This window comes from Chionomys nivalis, chromosome 3, assembly GCF_950005125.1.
Source record: "Chionomys nivalis chromosome 3, mChiNiv1.1, whole genome shotgun sequence".
In the NCBI taxonomy this organism is placed as follows: domain Eukaryota; kingdom Metazoa; phylum Chordata; class Mammalia; order Rodentia; family Cricetidae; genus Chionomys; species Chionomys nivalis.
Window position 1 is genome coordinate 125439859 of NC_080088.1, and position 19845 is coordinate 125459703.

At 53.2% G+C, this 19845-nt stretch overlaps 1 protein-coding gene across 2 annotated transcripts in view; it reads left to right on the forward strand.

Annotated features, from left to right (window-relative positions):
- The first annotated feature begins 3065 nt into the window (after window positions 1-3065).
- Mn1 (MN1 proto-oncogene, transcriptional regulator) overlaps window positions 3066-19845 on the forward strand; it is a 36724-nt gene continuing 19944 nt past the window's right edge. Inside the window, exon 1 of one of the 2 annotated variants that reach the window (XM_057765315.1) lies at window positions 3066-7941. In XM_057765315.1, the coding sequence (XP_057621298.1) occupies window positions 4209-7941 (3733 nt within the window). In that variant the 5' untranslated portion in view covers window positions 3066-4208. Of the gene's footprint in view, window positions 8048-19845 lie in introns of both variants that reach the window. The other variant, XM_057765316.1, reaches the window with a different exon arrangement.

Consider the following 19845-nt stretch of genomic DNA (forward strand, 5'->3'; position numbering starts at 1 on the left):
GAAAATAAACAGGACCCTTGTACTCAGGCAGCAGAGAGGATACCGTCCTGCCCTGTCACCAGGCTTCTGACATGTCCACTGTGTGTCTGTGTGCTGACGGGTCCCCTTTGTATGTTTGTGTGCGGCTGATGGGCAAATGTGAGCGCTGTGTCTCCTGCTCACAAGGTCATGGGTTTTGCGTGTGTTCATTTTGTTGTATGTGGATGTCACTCTTCAGCCCCAGCTGGAGGCTGTTCTGAGCAGCTGCGGGGCATTCCAGGCAGCTCCTCACACGTCCCCAGCTCAGAGCATCCTCAGCAGCCCCAGGGCCCCAGACTATCTGTGTCCCTTCCTTCCTTTGCTGGTGCCAACATGTTTAGTAGTGGTGGTGGTGGTGGGGTGCAGGAAGGAGGAGAGGAAAGAGGAGGCCTGGATGGATGCCCGAGGCTCTGCAGCTTCTGGCTTGGTGCCAGGAGGGACTCTGAGTTTGTCTGAGCACTAGGGGGCAATGTGCCTGTTTGAAAGAAACTTAGGAGCCAGCTCCAGAGGTGTGAGCACACACAGGCCCATACAGGGGTGCCCACACCATGGAGGTGCAAACACTGGTGCACAGAGGGCCCAGGCAGACATGCATGTCTTCACAGAGCAGTACAAAAGATACATAGGGCAGGGGTGAGGGCGTTCAAGGGGTAAATGCAACTGCACAGAGATAAATAGCTGCACACCCAGAGAGATAGGCAGTGGCGGTTGAAAGCAGACAATACCCGTGAGAGTGTGTGCGTGAGTGTGAGCACACACACACACACACACACACACACTGCACAGTGACGTCCAAAGGTGCATGCACCTGCCATATACAGAAGCACACCGATGGCAGATAGCTAGCCTCCCAGGGCAAGCACAAATGCAAGTATAGTCCATTTACAGTGTTAAGAAAGGAGTCCTCCCCCTCCAAACTCAATTCTCTCTCCAGACACCGAAACATCCCAAAGTGTTGACTCTGGGAAAGAGCCCGGAAAAAATGCTTATACTTCCTCCCTTCAGTGCAAACAGGAAATTCAGTCAAATGCGGGGACCCCCACCCAACACCTCAGACCAGTGCCCCTCAGAGAGCAGGCCTGTGTGAACTTCTTCCCAGCTCCTGCCATCCCTCCCTAGTACTCCACAAAGTTCCCAAAACATCCTGTCCCCTCCTGACATGATGGACAAGGTATTCCATCCCTGCCTCCTGAGAAGGCTACCATCCTCAAGATGGGCACAAGGTCATGTGTCACAGCTACCTGGGGCATCCTCCTGAGATCTACCCTGGCCTCTCCCCCTTCCTGCCCAAGAGGTCCAGCGGCCCCTGGCTGTGGGCTGAAGGCTCCCTCAGAGGTGTCTAACCGGGTCCTTTTTCCTTTGTGCCTGCATAGCCAAGCCCTGTCTCCCCGCTCTCCTTCCCTGTCACTTTGCTAAGTAATAATTTCCATGTCCAGTTCCATTTCTTTTCTAGTTCTGAAACCTCTAAGCTATCAGCAAGAGGATAGTTCGCATGAAAACTAATTACACAAAATCAATATTTAATCACAGACCAACAACCTGATCCTGCAGAAAAATCCTTTTAAAACTCCACCACCCTGCACAAATACTTCTTCCCAATGCTTATTTATGGGCCCCGTTTTTGGTGGGGGTAATTTTCATTTTTAATTTCAGAAGGAAAAAAAATCTGTAGACTGCAGAAAAGGCCTGAGCTTGTTGCAGCTTCCGAGCATTATTTCGAGTGTGTGTGGGGGTGGGGGAGTGTATGTGGGGTGAAGGAGCAGGGGCGGGGTGAGTGTGTGTTTGGCGGGGAGAAGGAGCGGGGGCGGTGTGTGTGTGTGTGTGTGTGTGTAGGGGGTGATTGCTTCAGAAGTCCCTTGGGGCTTCCTGTCGTCCCCCCCCCTCCCCCAAATCGAGCCATTTTCCAACTAGAAGCTCCGGGGAGTGATGAATTCGCCGCGAATGACACGGTAACTTTTAACTCATGCTCGCGAGAGTGGAGTGCTTAATCTGAGGTTTTTAAATAAAAAGGGTTGGTTTTATTATAACGTTTATTTCATTTCAGATTTCATGCGTAATTTAGCAAACGCTAGACAGACTTGGGCGATAAACACTTTCTTTTGTGGGGGGAAAAGGCATTTTTATACACCATGCTTAATTTTATTTAGATTTAATAGCGATATCAGGGCACTTCAACGAAAGTCCCCCCCCCTTCTCTTTTAAGAATCCTGGCCTGCCAGCAAAATTGTCTCGCTTTATTTCATGGCATGGAAAATTAAAAGCCTTTCTGTCCCTCCTCCCCTACTTACACTTTGAGAGGAAAACACGCACACGCGTGCTGGCGCGCGGGGGTGTGTATGGTGCGCGCGCGTCCAAATAATCAACACCTCTAGCTCCCATCACCTCCAACTTTTAATTGCAAGTCAGATTTCAGTCTCCGTGAGGATCGGGAAGATTTAAACATTTTAACTAAGATTATTGGGATAAATATTTCATAGGAAACAGGGCAGATATTAAATTACTCCTATTGATTTTAGTATCACAATCCAATTCCGTTCCTTGACCTCTTCAGTTTAATTGATCTTTTAAGGAGTCCAACTTCGCGCCTTCCAGGATCTGGGCCTGCGCGCCTGTGGCCGCCGCAAGGTGTCGGAGCCCCACTGTGTGCGCTTTGCGCGTCGCTCCCCTCGGGGTTCCGCATTTTCTCGCCTCGCTGCTTCCGCGCCGGGCTCACCCAAAGTGTCCCCAGAAAGCGGCCGAGTGTGCGTGGCTTTTTCTCGGTGGAGCCAGAGGCAGAAAACCGGAAGCCGCGGACGGTGGGCGACTCGGGAAGCAGCAAGCCAGTCCTGGCTCTGGGAGACAACCTCACTTTGTGTTTGCCCTCGGCGATCACACCGTAAACTTCCCAGGGCCGGCTCCCTGGGGCACCGCATCGGGCTGTAGCACAGGCGACACTTAGCGACTTTCCCTGGCGAGTCCCGGGGCTCTGCCAGGCGACCCCATTGTCTGTGCGCCCCGCACAGTTCACCGCCCACCTCCCCGCCCCTGCCCACCCGGCAGGTCGCGCTGGCTCCAGTTGGGGGTGGGGAGTTGGAAACAGTGTGAATGGGAAGGGGCGGACAAAGCCCGGCTCCCGCCGTAGTCTTCTGCTCGCGCCCTCCCCAGCCGGGGGCACCCAGGGCGTACCCCCATCGCCGTAGCCTGGACTCGGAGTAGCGCGGGTCGGTGGCCAGGCCTGCGCAGCCCGGACCCGGGACCACCTTAAGAGCGAGCCCCGCCCCGGGCCCGCTCGGGCGGCGCTGATTGGTGCATCGGTAATGGCTGGAATGGATTGCTGAAACGCAAAACTTGTTGCTGCTTCTCCGGGCGCCGGCTAGAGGCAGACGCTGAGCGGGAGCCCGGACCTCGCAACGCCCCTCCCGCCCCGCGCGCCCAGCTCGCTCGCGCGCGGCCCCTTCCTGGGTCCGAAGGGACCCGCGGAGCGCGGAGGCGGGAACCGCAGCCTCGGAACCACCGACCCCACGCCTTCCCGCCCGCGCGCGGCCACAGACGCCCGCGAACTCGCGCGGCGACTGGCGGACGAGCCCGAGCCGCGGAGCCGCGCGTTTCCCGCAGCCTGCGATCCCGCTCCGGCGCCCGCATCTCCTGCTGCGGAGCCAGCACCGGCGATGAGGAGCGGAGCCGCCTGTCTTCCGAGCCGCTGAAGCATTCGTCGCCGATCGCCTGGAGGTGCGGGAACCCGTGCGACCCGGGCTCGGGGACTCGGGGCAGGGGAGGGACCAAGGGGCTCCCCTACGGCCCCAGCCGCCGCGCAGCGGACTCCAAAAGGTGATCATTTCGCTCTCCCGCCCCTTTTCCTCTCCCCACCCCACTTAACTTTTTGTCTTAGCTGGTTGGCCGCCAGGTCTCCTCTCCGCATACCCACTAGTGCCATCCGCCCGGGGCATGGGCCCCCCGACAAGGCTCCAGGAGGCACCCCGGCCTCGCAAGACGTGAGAGGCCCGCCTGGGTAGATTTCGAGGTTCCGGAGAGCAGCGGAGAGCTCCCAGCCAGCGCCCGCGCGCCCGGCGGGGTGGCGGTGAGCGCTGCGCCTCGCCCGGGTGAGAACGTCCGGGAGCGCCGGAGGAGCCGGCCTGAAGCGAGTAGCTGGCCCGAGGCGCGCCGCGGAGCAGGCTGTCATGCCCTATTGATCCCCCCGCCCCCAGCCAAGTATGTTTGGGCTGGACCAGTTCGAGCCCCAGATCAACAGCCGGCACGCTGGCCAGGGCGAGGGGAACTTTAACGAAGCCGGACTGAGTATGAACGCCCACTTTAAGGCTCCTTCTTTCCACACCGGGCCCCCTCCTGGCCCTGTGGAACCTGCCATAAGCGCTCTGGGTGAACCCCCTATCTTGGGGTTGAACATGGAGCCCTACGGCTTTCACGCGCGCAGCCACTCAGAGCTGCACGCAGGGGGGCTGCAGGCGCAGCCTGTGCACGGCTTCTTCGGTGGTCAGCAGCCTCACCACAGCCACCCCGGAGGTCACCACCCCCACCAGCATCACCCCCACTTCGGGGGCAACTTCGGTGGTCCGGACCCAGGTGCCTCGTGTCTGCACGGGGGCCGGCTTCTTGGCTACGGAGGTGCAGCGAGCGGCCTGGGCAGCCAGCCGCCCTTCGCAGAGAGTTATGAGCACATGGCGGAGAGCCAGGGGCCGGAGGGCTTCGGCCCGCAGCGGCCAGGAAACCTCCCGGACTTCCACAGTTCGGGTACTTCGGGCCACGCCGTGCCTGCTCCGTGCCTGCCGCTGGACCAGAGCCCTAACCGGGCTGCTTCTTTCCACGGCCTGACGGCGTCCAGCGGCTCGGATTCTCACAGTCTGGAGCCCCGGAGGGTGACGAACCAAGGAGCTGTAGATTCGCTGGAATACAATTACCCGGGCGAGCCGCCCTCAGGACATTTTGACATGTTTTCGCCCTCCGACTCCGAAGGACAGCTGCCACATTATGCGGCGGGTCGCCAGGTTCCCGGGGGCGCTTTCCCGGGTGCTTCGGCCATGCCCAGAGCCGCAGGCATGGTAGGTTTGTCCAAAATGCACGGACAGCCACCGCAGCCACCACCACAACAGCAGCAACCTCAGCACGGAGTGTTCTTCGAGAGGTTTGGCGGGGCCCGAAAGATGCCTGTGAGTCTGGAGCCTGCAGTGGGCTCCCGGCACCCATTAATGCAGCCTCCCCAGCAGGCCCCACCATCCTCGCAGCAGCAGCCCCCTCAGCAGCAGCCGCCACCACCCGGGCTTCTGGTCCGACAGAATTCTTGCCCTCCTGCTCTCCCGCGGCCCCAGCAGGGCGAGGCTGGCACACCCAGCGGCGGCCTGCAGGACGGGGGCCCCATGCTGCCCAGCCAGCACGCGCAGTTTGAGTACCCCATCCACCGGCTAGAGAACCGGAGCATGCACCCATATTCTGAGCCTGTTTTCAGCATGCAGCATCCCCCTCCTCAGCAGGCGCCCAACCAGAGGCTGCAGCATTTCGATGCGCCCCCCTACATGAACGTGGCCAAGAGGCCTCGCTTTGACTTCCCGGGCAGCGCAGGCGTGGACCGTTGCACCTCGTGGAATGGTAGCATGCATAACGGCGCCCTGGACAACCAACTTTCTCCCTCTGCCTACCCAGGCCTCCCAGGCGAGTTCACACCGCCTGTGCCGGACAGCTTCCCCTCGGGACCGCCCTTGCAACACCCGGGTCCGGAACACCAGTCTCTGCAGCAGCAGCAGCAGCAGCAGCAGCAACAGCAGCAGCAGCAACAGCAGCAGCAGCAGCAGCAACAACAACAACAACGCCAGAATGCGGCCCTCATAATTAAACAGATGGCGTCTCGGAACCAGCAGCAACGGTTGCGACAGCCCAACCTGGCCCAGCTAGGTCATCCTGGGGACGTAGGCCCAGGCAGCCTGGTTCATGGAGGTTCGATGAGCGGCTTGCCTCAGACGAACTTTGAACGAGAAGGCAGCAGCACGGGTGCGGGGCGTCTGGGCAGCTTCGAGCAGCAGGCGTCCCACCTGGCACAAGAGAGTGCATGGTTTCCCGGTCCACACGCGCCAGGAGACCTGCTGCCCCGGAGGATGGGCAATGCGGGGTTGCCTGCAGACTGCGGCCCGCACGACCCTGGCCTAGCGCCTCCCCCTGCCCCGGGTGGCTCAGGGGTGCTATTTCGAGGCTCTCTGCAGGAGCCTCTGAGGATGCCGGGGGAAGGCCACGTGCCCGCTCTGGCTTCGCCGGGGCTGCAGTTTGGGGGCAGCTTGGCTAGTTTAGGCCAGTTGCAGTCGCCTGGGGCTGGTGTTGGACTGCCCAATGCTCCATCTGAGCGGCGGCCCCCGCCTCCAGATTTTCCTGCGCCAGCTCTCGGGGGCCAGCCCGGCTTTCCATTTGGCTCAGGGAGCCGGCAGGCCACCCCGCACAGCGCTCCAGGCATGAACTCGCCCCCGAGTGCGGGCGCGGGTAGCGGCAGCTCGGGCTCTGGCGGGGGACCTTACCCGCCGCAGCCGGATTTCCAGCCCAGCCAGCGCAACTCGGCCAGTAAACTGGGCGCGCTGTCGTTGGGGTCCTTCAACAAACCCAGCTCCAAGGACAACCTGTTCGGCCAGAGCTGCCTGGCTGCGCTCTCCACCGCTTGCCAGAACATGATCGCCAGCCTGGGTGCTCCCAATCTCAACGTGACTTTCAACAAGAAGAACCCACCCGAAGGGAAAAGGAAACTGAGCCAGAATGAGCCCGACAGCGCGGCCGCAGCCGGCAACCCGGGCTCGGATTACTTCCCTGGAGGGACTACTGGGGCCCCTGGACCCGGAGGCCCTTCCGGGGCCGGTAGTGGCGGCTCCAAATCCTCAGGACCGCCCAACCCACCCATCCAGGGTGATGGCACCAATCTCTCCCCCAACTATACCCTGGAATCAACATCGGGGAACGATGGCAAGCCTGGACCCGGGGGCGGTGGCCGGGGAAGGGGACGCAGAAAAAGGGACAGTGGTCACGTGAGCCCCGGGACCTTCTTTGACAAGTACTCTGCAGCTCCTGACAGTGGAGGAGCACCAGGGGTGAGCCCCGGGCAACAGCAGGCTCCTAGCTCAGCTGCTGCGGGAAGCTCTGTGAATGAGGCCCGCGGGCCCACGCCCCACGAGAAGGCCCTCACGTCACCGTCGTGGGGAAAGGGAGCCGAGTTGCTCCTTGCGGACCAGCCGGACCTCATGGTGTCCCTGGACAGCACAGCCAAATCGGATGGTAGTTCCCCGCACGTGGGTGAGTTCGCCTCTGATGAGGTGAGCACAAATTATGCGAACGAGGACGAAGTGTCCTCCAGTTCTGACAACACTACAGTCCTGGCCAAAGCCAGCCGAAGCCCCCTGGTGACCAGCTCACCCAAACTTCCTCCTCGAGGGGTGGGTACTGGGGAACATGCACCGAAGGCTCCCGCGCTGGGCCTGAGTATCCTGTCTACCTCTACCTCGACCCCTGACAGCTATGGTGGGGGCGTGGGCACCGGCCACCCTGGCACTCCAGGTCTGGAGCAGGTCAGGACCCCAACTAGCAGCAGCAGCAGCAGTAGCAGCGGTGCGCCGCCGCCCGACGAGATCCATCCCCTGGAGATTCTCCAGGCCCAGATCCAGCTGCAGAGACAGCAGTTCAGCATCTCGGAGGACCAGCCCCTGGGGCTCAAGGGTGGCAAAAAGGCTGAGTGTGCTGTAGGGGCCTCAGGGGCACAGAATGGCGACAGCGAACTGGGCAGCTGCTGCTCCGAGGCCGTCAAGAGTGCCATGAGCACCATCGACCTGGACTCTCTGATGGCAGAGCACAGCACCACCTGGTACATGCCGCCTGACAAGGCCCTGGTGGGTGGTGGAGATGAAGACAAGACGCTGGCACCCTGGGAGAAGGCCAAGCCCCAGAACCCCAACAACAAAGAAGGTATATGTACCCGCCTTGCTTGTTTTCTGGTCCCAGCCCTCGTGTGGGCTGGCCTTCATCTCCACAGACCCAGGCAACCTGTGGCTGGACCTTGCTGGGCTCTCAGGTAGATTTTGGTTTTCCTGATAGCGAGAACTTACGGTCCCCTTTGGAGGATCATCCGTAGTTATGCCTTCCACCTCCCAGTTTTAGTTTTCAGGGTTCAGGTCTTGGACAAGCTGACCTCGTCATTTCACACTAAGACTTGCTGCCTTCAGCACTCAGCCCACTGCTTAGGTGTTCTACCCCCTCCCCCAGGACAGCTGGAAAGCTACATTGCCCCCCACCCTTTCCTCCTTAGCATTCAGCAGGAGTTGGTTTAGGACTTTTGCAAAGTCCCCGCCCTGGTGTGGGCAGCGTCACTCAGAGGCCAGGCCTCATTGGTCATTTGTTTTTAGAGAATAGCTCTCAGCCAGGGTTCTAGGCGGCCACCAATCCCAGGTGTATCCGCTTGACTGGGCAGCCACGGACTGGGTCTGGGTTCCACTGGCAGTGAGTGCACCGCTCCTTCAGGACATCATGTGTGTTTGGGGTATGACTATTCCTAACACACAAAGGACCTTCGCTTGTGTAGATCTCACTTGGCGTTGGTGACAGATGTCCAGTCCCGGGTCTCATTTGCACACTGAACGCCCCTTCCCCACCAGGCCCGAAGGCCTTTAAGGTGGGAGGGACAGGGCCAGTAAAAAGTCTCAGGACTCTTAAATCTAAAGATGAGTAGGCTGCAATAAGTTTGCATTTTATATGAATGGGGCTTTGTTTTTCTTTGCAGAAACATAGCTTGCAGCTTTTTAAAACTGGCAGCATCGTTTTGCCTGCTTCCCCACTCTGCTTCTAAATCTGAGTTCCCTCATTGGGCTTTGCTGGACAGAATATTACCATGGCGCATGGCTGACAATTTAAGCCCCTTTTTTAAAAAATGTACCCTTGATCACTCCTCTTCAGCGTTCTGGTCTGTGCTGAACCCTCCCACTGTGTTTTAAGTATGGATCTGGGGAGGGTAAGTTTTAAGAAAATATGACAGGCCCCTTTAGGGAGAAGGACGCAGGAGTTGGGGTGTTCGAACTCTGTCTGGGTTCACGAGTGTGTCTGACTGCTTTTCTCTTTGTTCCTTGTTACTGCCCAGCCTGGGATGCCCAGGCATACGCTCTCATTTGAAGCCGGGTGTTTAGCATGCACAGCAGACACCAAGCCCGGCATCAGCATTCTACAGATTACTCCCAGGCAAGGCCAGAAATTGGTTAGTTTGGGACCCTCAGCTCTCCTGACTCGGACAGTTTCCTGCCGCCCCTTATTTTCTTGTATGTAAATCTTGATCTAGCCCAGTGGATGGTCAGTTGACTCAGAACTCACTGCTGTCACTTCTCCTGGTCCAGTCTGTGCCCACCCCCACAAGTAATTAAAAACATAATGGCCAAAAGGGGTAAGAAAAGTTTTTAAAAATTAGAGAATTAATAAAGAAAACCCGTTAGTATTTTTCCTTCTAGTTGTTAGAAGGACCCTCTAGGTGGGGAAGTATTGGGGCTTTAAGGAGGTTTTTTTTTTTTTTTTTTTTTTTTTTTTTATCTTTCCACCTCATTCTCAGTGGGAGAGGTGCAGGCTTCAAGTGCTGACATGTCTTTACAGAATATTTTCCTTCCTTCCTTCCTTCCTTCCTTCCTTCCTTCCTTCCTTCCTTCCTTCCTTTCTTTCTTTAGGTTGTTTCAGTGTCCCGGTACCATACACATATGGAAACATGTACTAGTCACTTCTGGGTTGATTGCCTCTGTAAACTGGAGGGCATTCTCCTGTCTGTGAGGAGACACACTTCCAAAAGACTGTCTGTCTCCTAAGCCTGGTGGGGAGTACCCACTTGACCCCCTTTGTTCTCTACTCGATATAGAAGGATAGATAGTCCCCTACGTAGCTCAAGGAACTGAGGTTTTTGAATGTGCTGCATGGCTGCGAGCTGGAGTTTAATAGGGACTCCCCGACTCTGGCTTCCTTAATGGTAGTAAATAAGGATGATTCAAGTTTTCATTATGATAACATCCCACAGTTCCATTTGTATAGACTGTGCAAATAAATACACATGACTCTCTGTCAGCTTCTGAGAGCCCTGACTGAAAAGAGCCACTTTGAAATAAGTCAGAAAAAAGTAAAAGAAAATGGTCTGTTTCTTAAAAGTTGCCCAGCCCCGTTTGCTGGTGTGGGGATATCTAGGGAGGATGATGGGCCTTGAACTTTCCCTCACCATTCTCTCAGGCCATTTTTGCAATGATATTTTGTCTCTCTGGAAAACATGCCAGTACTAATGTGATTAAATATTAACTCCATTTCTGAAATTCTCTGCTCAGATGACAGCATACTAGTCAGTGTTTTACAAAGGTATGCGCTGGAAGGAGATATAAGACAGCCACAGGGGAGCCTCTCGCTTGCTCTTCAGGCTGTAGATGGTCCCTTGGAGAGGCTAGAAGGTCATGTGGCGATAAGAAGAGTGAGCTTCTCTAGATGACACGGCCCTAACTTCTCAACCAACTGGACAAATACCTTCTCATAAGAAGACTCCACTTCTATCCATGAGGCTTCCTGTCTAAAGTTGGAGTGAAGGGAAGGGTGTTTGAGGTGGTTCAGACATTTTATGTCAGCAAAGATAAGATGGCTTTAAGATAGTTGACTGGACCTCTACCTATGTGTAATAATAGGCTTAGTGTAGATTTGGGGAGTTTTAAGACAGAAAGGAAGGGAAAATGATGGTAGAAGATACACAGTGGGCACTGACTTGGGGAAATGTGTTTTCTTGCTTCCTTTGCGCTACATGGTTTTCAGGACAGGAATTTTCCATGATGTGTACTGACTCTGCTCTCAGCAAACTTTTGTCTTTCTGCTGGTAGCCCTGTGTGTTAAACCCAGTGGCCAGAGGGCCTTTCATACACAGTGAGGCCGGAGCTGCCTCTGTCTGCACTGCGCACCTAATCCTTGCCTCCCGCCCCACAACTTTCAAGTCCTGTGTTTTTGCAGAGACTTGGGAGACGTTTTTTGGAACTCCATGCTCCTCTGTGCTTTTGTAGGAACACAGGCAAGGCTGAGAAAGTATAGTTAGGACAGGGATGGAACGCTAGATCTTGTTGGATACAGGGTGGGCTTGAGGAAGCCAGGTTTGCCGTGGCTGATGGAGCCATGTGTCCATCATTCCTGCACTAGAGAGGAAATTTTGAAGTCTCGTCTGGACTCTCCTTGGGAACGTGAGCCGGCGCTGCCTTGCCTTTCTCTTGCAGCGTCACCCAGCACAGTTTGTACGCCTTCATGTGACTTGTGCCCCTTCAGCAGATGTAACCCCAGGCCCCTCAGGTGCTAATCAAGGGTACGGTAAACGGATAGGGCCCCTTTTGTGCAGCCAGTGCTCTGGCTGCCCACTCCCTGGCTAGTGGAAGGCATCTAACTACTGTTCTTCCACGCTTGTTTAATATTTCATGGCTGTAATAAACCTGTCTTCCTTGCCCGCCTCCCGACATAAACCCCAAGAAGCACACATCTGCAATTACACATTTCTACTAAATATTAATAAAGGACAACAGATTTTTAAGGGGCTGAAGCTCAGTAGAGTTGAACTTGCTGTTGTCTCTGCTCCTGCATTTTTTTCTGTTGTGTTTTTTAAATTTATTTTATATTTTTAAGTACCGGCGCATTCCAATATGCACCGTTCCCTTATAGTTACATACAGCTTGTGCTGCTGGAAAAGGCATTCCTCGTGACAGCCTTCTCTCGTATAAATTCATTTAGATTTCTTGCGAGGCCCCTGCAGACCGGAAGTGAGAGGCTGTTGAGATGCACTCCTGTTTTATCGAGGGCTCTAGGAAAGGAGCGTGGGTGGCTTAATCTCATTTCTCTTTCTAGCATTGAAATTCTATGATTCCTGATATGATTTTGTTTGGCTGACAGAGGTATTTAGATTTCTACAAAGAGTCTTAATCGGTCCTGAGAATACAGCTCCCCTCACCAACAAGCTACTCGATCCACTCTCCTGATATAAAATATGCATCTTTAATATGCCATGCTAGAAGCCAGGTGAAACGAGAGGGTGGAAGGGCTGGCTGAAGGGGGCCAGGGGCTCCTCAACACTGTGGAACCCAGGGAGGCACTCGTGGCCCTTTCCTCTCCACTTGAATGACAATAACATTGGATTGTGTTCCTTGCCCAGGGAGCAATCCGCTTTGCCAAAACCATTTAGGAGATAAATACTGTCAGTTAGGAATACTGTATTTACCTCTGTTTGGCTAATTTTAGAGATGAAAAGCCTGCAGCTTTGTATAATGGGATCAAATGTCTGGGGAGTGAGTGGGGACCGCAGGAGAACCGGCCAACTCCTCCCTTGCCCAAGGGTCCTCAGCTAGCGTGTTTTCCTGTAACCAGCATGTCGGCCTGCTTTCCAACCTATTTGGCTAATTCTCGGTTTGTTCTTTGGCCAGGAGGAGCCAGAATAGCCCAGCTTCCTCACCTTCACATAAGCAGCATCTGTCTGGTGAGGGGAGGTTTGTAAGGATGCATCTATTTTTAGGTGTGCCTTGGGTAGATAGATTTGAGTGTGGGATTTGATTGCTCATGGCAGCCTCGTTGATAGAGCCCTTAGCGGGTGATGGAGAGGAGTTTCCTGGCCTTCTCATACACACTGAGACCAGATGAAGTCGGCTTGCTGGAGAGTGTGTAGCCCAAGTGAGGTTCAGTGTTCTGTCTAGTCTTGGGGTGACAAGCAAAGGAAAACAGGCCTCTGTGCAGCTTCTACCCGTACCCTGACAGGCGCATGTCTATGTGTGCTTCCCTCACTCAGATCTGTAGCCTCTTTTTGTTGTCCCCTGATCTATTTTCCCATAAGTGAGCTAATCTGCATCTCAGTGGCCACAGCTGACAGGTTCTGATTCTGTAAGGGGACCAGAATGAGCGCAAATCTTAAAAGCATTGATTTTGAAGATCCTGATTACAAAACCTCTGCCACTGGTCTGTGGGTGGGTTTAGACCGACGTATCTCAGCAACAAACACATGCACCCTTTGCCGAGTTCTGTGTGTGAGCATGTGATGTGGAAGTGTCTTCCTGGCTGAATTCAGCCACGTCTGGGTTCTTGTGAGGGGAGGAATCTTTGAATCCATGATTCTCCCACCCCTCCTTCCCCAGTTGTGGGCATCAGAAACTGCTGGTTGTTTATGGAAATCTTTTGGTACCAATGATGTGGCAGAGATGTTGCTGGGCTCTCAAATTAGTCATAGTTCAGCCTGCAGGGACCCTCTGTGTCCAAAGGCACAACAGTCCCTTCAGACCCCCAACATTGAGCAGCTCCAGGGGACTGTGGAGTCTAGAATGGGGCTCTGAGCACAAGCAGCTGCGGGGATCCTGACACATCTGTCTGGATGGGTTGTCAGCCCAAGGTGGCCGGCATTTCCTGCCATCTTCCAAGGGCCTGCATGCAACACGCAGTCTCTTCTGGGGACAACTGCCTGCCAGTCTCATTTGGGGACAATCAGTTGTTCTATTGGGTCTGAGTCATTCTGTTGAGGCCTTGTGGATATGGCCTTCCCAGGGCCCAAACTCTACAGGGATGTGCTCAGAAGTGGAAAGTGGAGTTGAGTTCAATTTTCTTGGGTGGGAACAGGTTTAAGAGCTATCATTTTCTTATTTTTTAAAAGACATATATATATATATATATTTTGAAACTAACAACTTTATTCTTTTATTATTCTTGGTTCTTACAAAGCCAGAGCACTCAAATATATTTTTAAAAATAATTTATTTTTATTTTATGTTTTGCCTGCATGTATGTCTGTGTGGAGATGTAGGATCTTAGAGCTACAGACAATTGTGAACTGCCATGTGGGTGCTGGGGGTTGAACCCTGGTCCTCTGGAACAGCAGTCTGTGCTTTTAACCTTTGATTCATCTCTCTGGCCCCCCCAAACCATCATTTTCTTGGGGTATAGTAACAAGAGGGAGCTGAGGCCTGCCGTATTTTCTCATCTGCATTTAAATCATCAGGCTTGAGGTTTGGAACGCCAGCTGAGTGTTTGCTGTAGACAGTGGTGCCCTGCCGAGGCACAAGGTCCAGGACTATCACAGGTTCTCTGAGTGTTGTAACTGTTTCAAATCCCCAATAATTTCAGCTTGGACCTAGCAGCCACATTGTAGATACCCTTGAACCTACTGAGTGGGGCCCCATCTCAGCCACAGCATCCAGGGATGAGAGAAAGCTGGGTGGTCTTTAGCTCCCGTCTGTATTACCGCTGTTCCTTGCAATGCTAGATGAGAGAGAGAGAGGGAGAGTGAGAGAGAGAGAGAGAGAGAGAGAGAGAGAGACAGAGAGAGAGAGAGAGAGAGAGAGAGAGAGAGAGAGAGAGAGAACAAATCCTTCCACGATTTATACGTCATCGGAGGACCCAAATGCCCTTTAAACTGAAGGCGATTGAATTGAGCAGTTTGGAGATCTTAACACATCCCTACTTGCTTTCTGGTTCTTTCTGAATGTCCCGGAAGAGACATCTTATGTAAAATGAACTGCTCTGAAAAAGGAGGGGGAAAATACTCAGGCAGTTCAGGCTGGTGTAGCCTACATCCTTGACGGTAGAGGCCGACTCTTACAGTCTTGCCTCTACAGCATGGAGGGTCACATGCCTGCCATGCCACGTTCTCTCTCGCTTGTGGATCAATTGTGTGACTAGAAGTCTCCATCTTTCTTCCTGTTTTTGGCATCTCTGTGGAGAGTTCTGGGCTTTTCACAGAAACACTATCCTAGGATTCAGATGGCTCTGAGAGCCACTGGTTTAGGGTTTATAGTCTCTTCTACCTGGGCTGACGTTTGCTCTAGGTAAGCTAGCTGGTGAGTTGGAAAAGCATGTTGGGGACATGTTGCTGTTGAGGGTCTTTGGAAAGCTTGAGGCTTTAAAGACACTCAGAGGAGCACTGTGTTTCCAAGCCTCTCCCAAGACTCCCAGATAGCAAAGGCTTTGGAGGAATTGTGAACTGACTTTGAGGCACTCGGGAGTCTCTCTAGCTTTGGCCCCGCTTCCCACAGCTGGCCTGCAGCAACCCAGAGGCCCATGCCGGTGCTATTTCCTCCGCGGTGCTGATGCATAAGTAAAGAGTCTTTAAGCAGAAAGGGCTCCTTTGACCCTAAGGCATGGGTGGGGAAGGCATTTTTTCTGCATCTGACAAGATGCTCTGGCTTTTCTGATGCCTTGGGCTTTACGTGGAGTGACTGGGGCCACAAGTCCATCTTGAAATTGGGGATCCCAGCATGCTTTATCTAGCTTTCCTGGTTGTATTTGGGAGTTCTTGGAACGTGAGGTGACAGTTAATGAATTCTTCCATGCATGTGCTCATGTGACCCTACCTAACACACCACACACACACACACACACACACACACTCACACACATTCGGGGCACAGGGCATAGGACTCTTCCCAGTTACCGTGACATCCTTGGATCTTGGAATACAGCATTGTTAAATGATTGACAGTGACCACCAGGAATAAGATACTTCTGACGATCTCTTAGATCAGAGGAGGTGGGTGAGGCTGCAGAGACCTCCGAGCAGCCGAGCAGCCTAGGCTGAGAATCTGCTGAGAAGCTGATGGGTCCTTTCCTGTCTGAAAACTCTTAACTGCTTTAAGACTCCCCTCATGTGGTTTCTCCCCTTTCTTGGGAGCCAGAAGGCAGAGAGAAAGAGAGAGAGAGAGAGAGAAAGAGAGAGACAGAGACAGAGAGAGAGACAGAGAGAGACACAGAGAGAGAGACAGAGAGAGAGACACAGAGAGAGACACAGAGAGAGAGAGACAAAGAGAGACAGAGAGTGCGAGCGAGAGAGCGCCTTTCCCAGTTTGGAGAACTGGGGTACAGCCTATTTTCTGCGGTGAGAGGAGTGGCTGCGACAGAGGTGACAGACAGGACAGGCTGAAGTACACCCTAAGAGTCCAGTGTTATTTACTGCAGCTCGAGATTTGGGTGTGGAAAATAATTTTAATGGTGGGAATCATTTCTACCTCCCAGAGAAGGCAAGAGTTGGGACTTGCTTGGAGACTGACATATGTATCACAAATGACAGTGCCCGGCTTTCCCCACATAGATATGGAGGATCTTGCTCGGAAGGCCTGTTAGCAGCGAGCTACCAAACCAGTGCAGGGTGATATAATAACTGCAGACGGCTGTGGGAGGCCGAGCCACAGAAATGCCCATCCAGCCAAGTGCTATAGATGCAGTGTTGGGGTCATTCCATAAACCAGGGTGGGGGCGTCCTTTCCCCTGGAGGCTGAGTGAGCTGTTCTTACCTCCCCTGATCCCCATGGCAGGTCCTTCACAGTTTGAGGAGCCAGCGTGCCCTCACTGGCCTCCAACTCAGGAGATAGTCCCATCTTTTCTCTGAGTGAGGCAAGAGGGAGCTCAAGTTAGTGACAGATCCAGCAGAAGGGACATTTCCTAACTTGGGGTAAGCCAGGTATAGGAAGGAGCATGGCAAAGAGACTTATGCCTGGCCTTTAAGGGACCAGGAACCCTCATGCCCTGGTCAAAGTCCTAGCTGGTTGAAACAAGTGTCTTTTCATCTCTGCAGCTGACTGGTGCATAGCCGGCTCGTACTGAGGCCAAAGAGGCTTTTTGGAAGGGGAGCAATTGCGTGGTCCTTATGCTGCAGCTGTTTCTAGATGATCCAGGCTCTGCGCATCTCCTGTGGGTTGTGTTTGGAGCATGCGTATGTGGTGTGTGTGTCCTTCTGAGATGAACTCTTACTAGGAAATGAAAAGATAATTTTTGTCCCGCGAAGCTCAGACAAAGTTTTGGCTCTATTCGGTGTGAGGTAGAGGCCCATAGATCTTGTTATGAGCAGGTTTTGCTGAATTGGCTTTCCTGCTGGGCCTCAGGGAAAGGGCTGGTGGATTTCCTTGTGTATTTCATTATTTTGGCTCAGTTTGGTTAAGTTGCATTTATCTTGTGTTTGATTCGTGAGAAGCATTTGTGTGAGGTTAGAAGTATTTGCATGTGTGTACATATATTTGTGTGTGTGTACATGTATACACATGTATGCATTAATGGAGGATCCCTGTCACTGATTGCAGAATAGCCCCCATTCCTTCACAAGCTGGGGAGAGGGGAGCAAGTGGCCTTCAGCTGTACGCAGTTGGAGAGAAGGCGGTTTTCAGCTGTCTCCACTACCCAGGACCTTGGAGACAGCCATAGGCCTCTTCTGATGCCTCCATCCTGGGACCCTGGGAAGTTTCTGAGCATTAATTTCTAAAAGACTGGGAAATGGATGACATGACCCCGAGCTGAGGCATCTCAACGTGCTTTGGGGCTCCCTGTATCATCCCTCTGCTGTGGCGATCGGTGGGAATGGTGGTGTGTGGGCCTCTCTGCTTGTGTGTAACTTCAAAAATGTGTGGGTCACGTTCCAAAGAAGGAAGGGGAACCATGCCGAGGCCTCATAATCCGGGAAAAGAAAGAAGATGGCAGACTGACCCAGAACCTTTCTGAACACTGTGACTCCACAGGACGTGGGCATTTAAACCGCTGCCCCTTCTCTTTGTCGGTGAACGCCACACTCCTTGCCTGTCTCTAAGATGGTGTTAGGAAATGTCACACTTTAAAGCCAGTTAGGCGGTGGCAAGCATCTTCCTGAGGGTTCCTAGATCCCCGTTGGCTTTGATTCTTATATGTTGTTTCCTCCCAAAGACCCCATCTTTGTACAGCCAGGCCCAGCCTGGGTGTTTTGGCACTGTGCCAACTGTCAGTGACCTCAAGGCTCTGAGGAAGCAGGCATTTGGAATGATGAGGACACAATTTCTTTTTTATGTGGGTCTGTTAAAGTCTAATGGACACTGGTGTCTGGCTTTAAATTCGGAGAGGGTCTTTATCTAACCCTTAAACCCTGTAATTGCAGTGCCCGTCTCCTTGTCTGAGTGCTGCGGCAGGGTGGGGCACACCTGTTACCTGTCTCAAGTGTGATTATGACATTTTGTGCTCTTGGTTGGTAGTAAGAATTTATGGGCCAGGTCTTGCCAGAAGACAGCAGCCAGAGGCACAGCCATGAAGGAGCCCCACGCCCAGCTCCTGCCACAGCCTCGCGTCTCTTTAATGAATTAATCTAGCTCCCCACACTTGGTATTCAGTAGTTATTTTGGGAATCCAAAGGAGAAAGAGCCGGAACATTAAATAAAAAGAAGAAGAAGACGAAAAGACACTTTGGTGGGGGGGGCAAAAAAAGTGTGTGTGTCAGGGAGAATTGCTGCTTTTGAAGTTTGAGGCATCTTGACAAGAGATGCTGTGGAGATTGTGTGGACAGACCTGTGACCCCACCAATCCCGCTTCTCTCGGTGGAGTGTTTTCTGTTGTTCGGAGTAGCGGAATTCAGAATAGCCCGGCACCTCCTTGCGGCATTAGGTAGTGCTGTTTGCACACCCGCGCCTTCCAAATCTAGAGAAATGTGGTTTAGTGGAAAATAGCAGTCTTACAATCTTGCTGTTTGCTCAGTGTTTAAAAATAGTTTGTTTTGATGTTCTGAATTTCATCCTATCCTTATTTGCTTGTTTGATGGAGACGTGTATACCGTGGCGCGTTGCGCATGAACAGGGAGTGGTTGCATGGCTAGAACCACACAACCAAAAAGCCATGGTGATTTGGCATGTCCCCTGGTGAGAGGGAGCCAGGACATTTGCTTTTGGCTGAAACTGTCTGCTCTCTTCCTCAACACCCCCCCTTCCCCCTGCTCGGCAATATCTTGTTTCTTCCTTTAGAAGGATTTGGGACCTGTTTGCCGAGTTCCCCTCTGAATAGCATTTCAGGGGTTATAGTAAATGTGTTTGAGGGTGATCTCAGCTCTCAGCCTGGGTGTCCCGGCACTAATGGTTAGCAGGGCCTATTACAGAGAAGCGAAGTACATTGTAAATGGCTTATGCAGAAAAACCATTTAGATAAAAATGCAATTTTCCCTTCTGCATGGAGTACTAAGAATTAATAGCACATTCATTCGAAATGGGTATTTTCATATTATATTTTCCCCCTAATGAAATTCTTTTCCCAAACAGGAACAAGTTTCATTTTGAACTTGGGGGTAAAATGGATGTGTTCCGTAGCAGGCAGATACAGTACCCCAACCCTTCCCTGCTGGGGATCCTGGGGACTGACCCGTGAATGTGTAGCCTAAGACAAGCAGTGGAGGGCTGAATCTGCCTGTCTGAGCTTCCTTCCTTTTTCCTGCTGTAGACTTGGGGTGTTTGGCATTTTTGATGCATAAAGCAATTAGCTCTAAACCCCGAGTTCTGGAGGCTGAGCCCTGGCCTGGCCCTTGAGACTGCCCCCACCCCCCACAGTCCCCCAGCTTGGGGAGTTCCCATGATTCTCTTTGATTGTGTTTGCCTGCTGGCAAGGCAGGCCAGCTCCTTCCTAGGTGACAGCTGGGAAGGGGACTGTTTTGTCCTGAGTGCCCAGCAAGGGGCTGCTCTGGGGGCCAGGTCTAGCAGCGCCTGCCTGAATGCCAGTCTGGGCAGGGGATCAGGTACAGGCTAGGCAGCTTACAAAGTGCTTGCCACTGGATTCCCTGGGACTGGTTGGTGGGCTTGCTTTGTTCAGGTATTCATGTTGGGAGGTATTGCTGCGGCTGAAGAATACCCCTCTGTCTCCATGTGTGAAACCACGTTAAAGCAAAAGTTCTCGGGTGGGAGAAATTTATTCTTGTCTTTAATTTCCCTGTCCTGAAACATTTTCCAGCTGAGAGAACTGCCCAGAGAGGCTAAGCAACTCAGCCATGGTCACACAACATAGCTCCCAGTGAGAGATGGACTTTCAACCGAGCCTTGCTTGTGGCTTTTTCTTTTTCACTGGGGAGGTAGTCTCTCATCCAGCTAAGTTTTG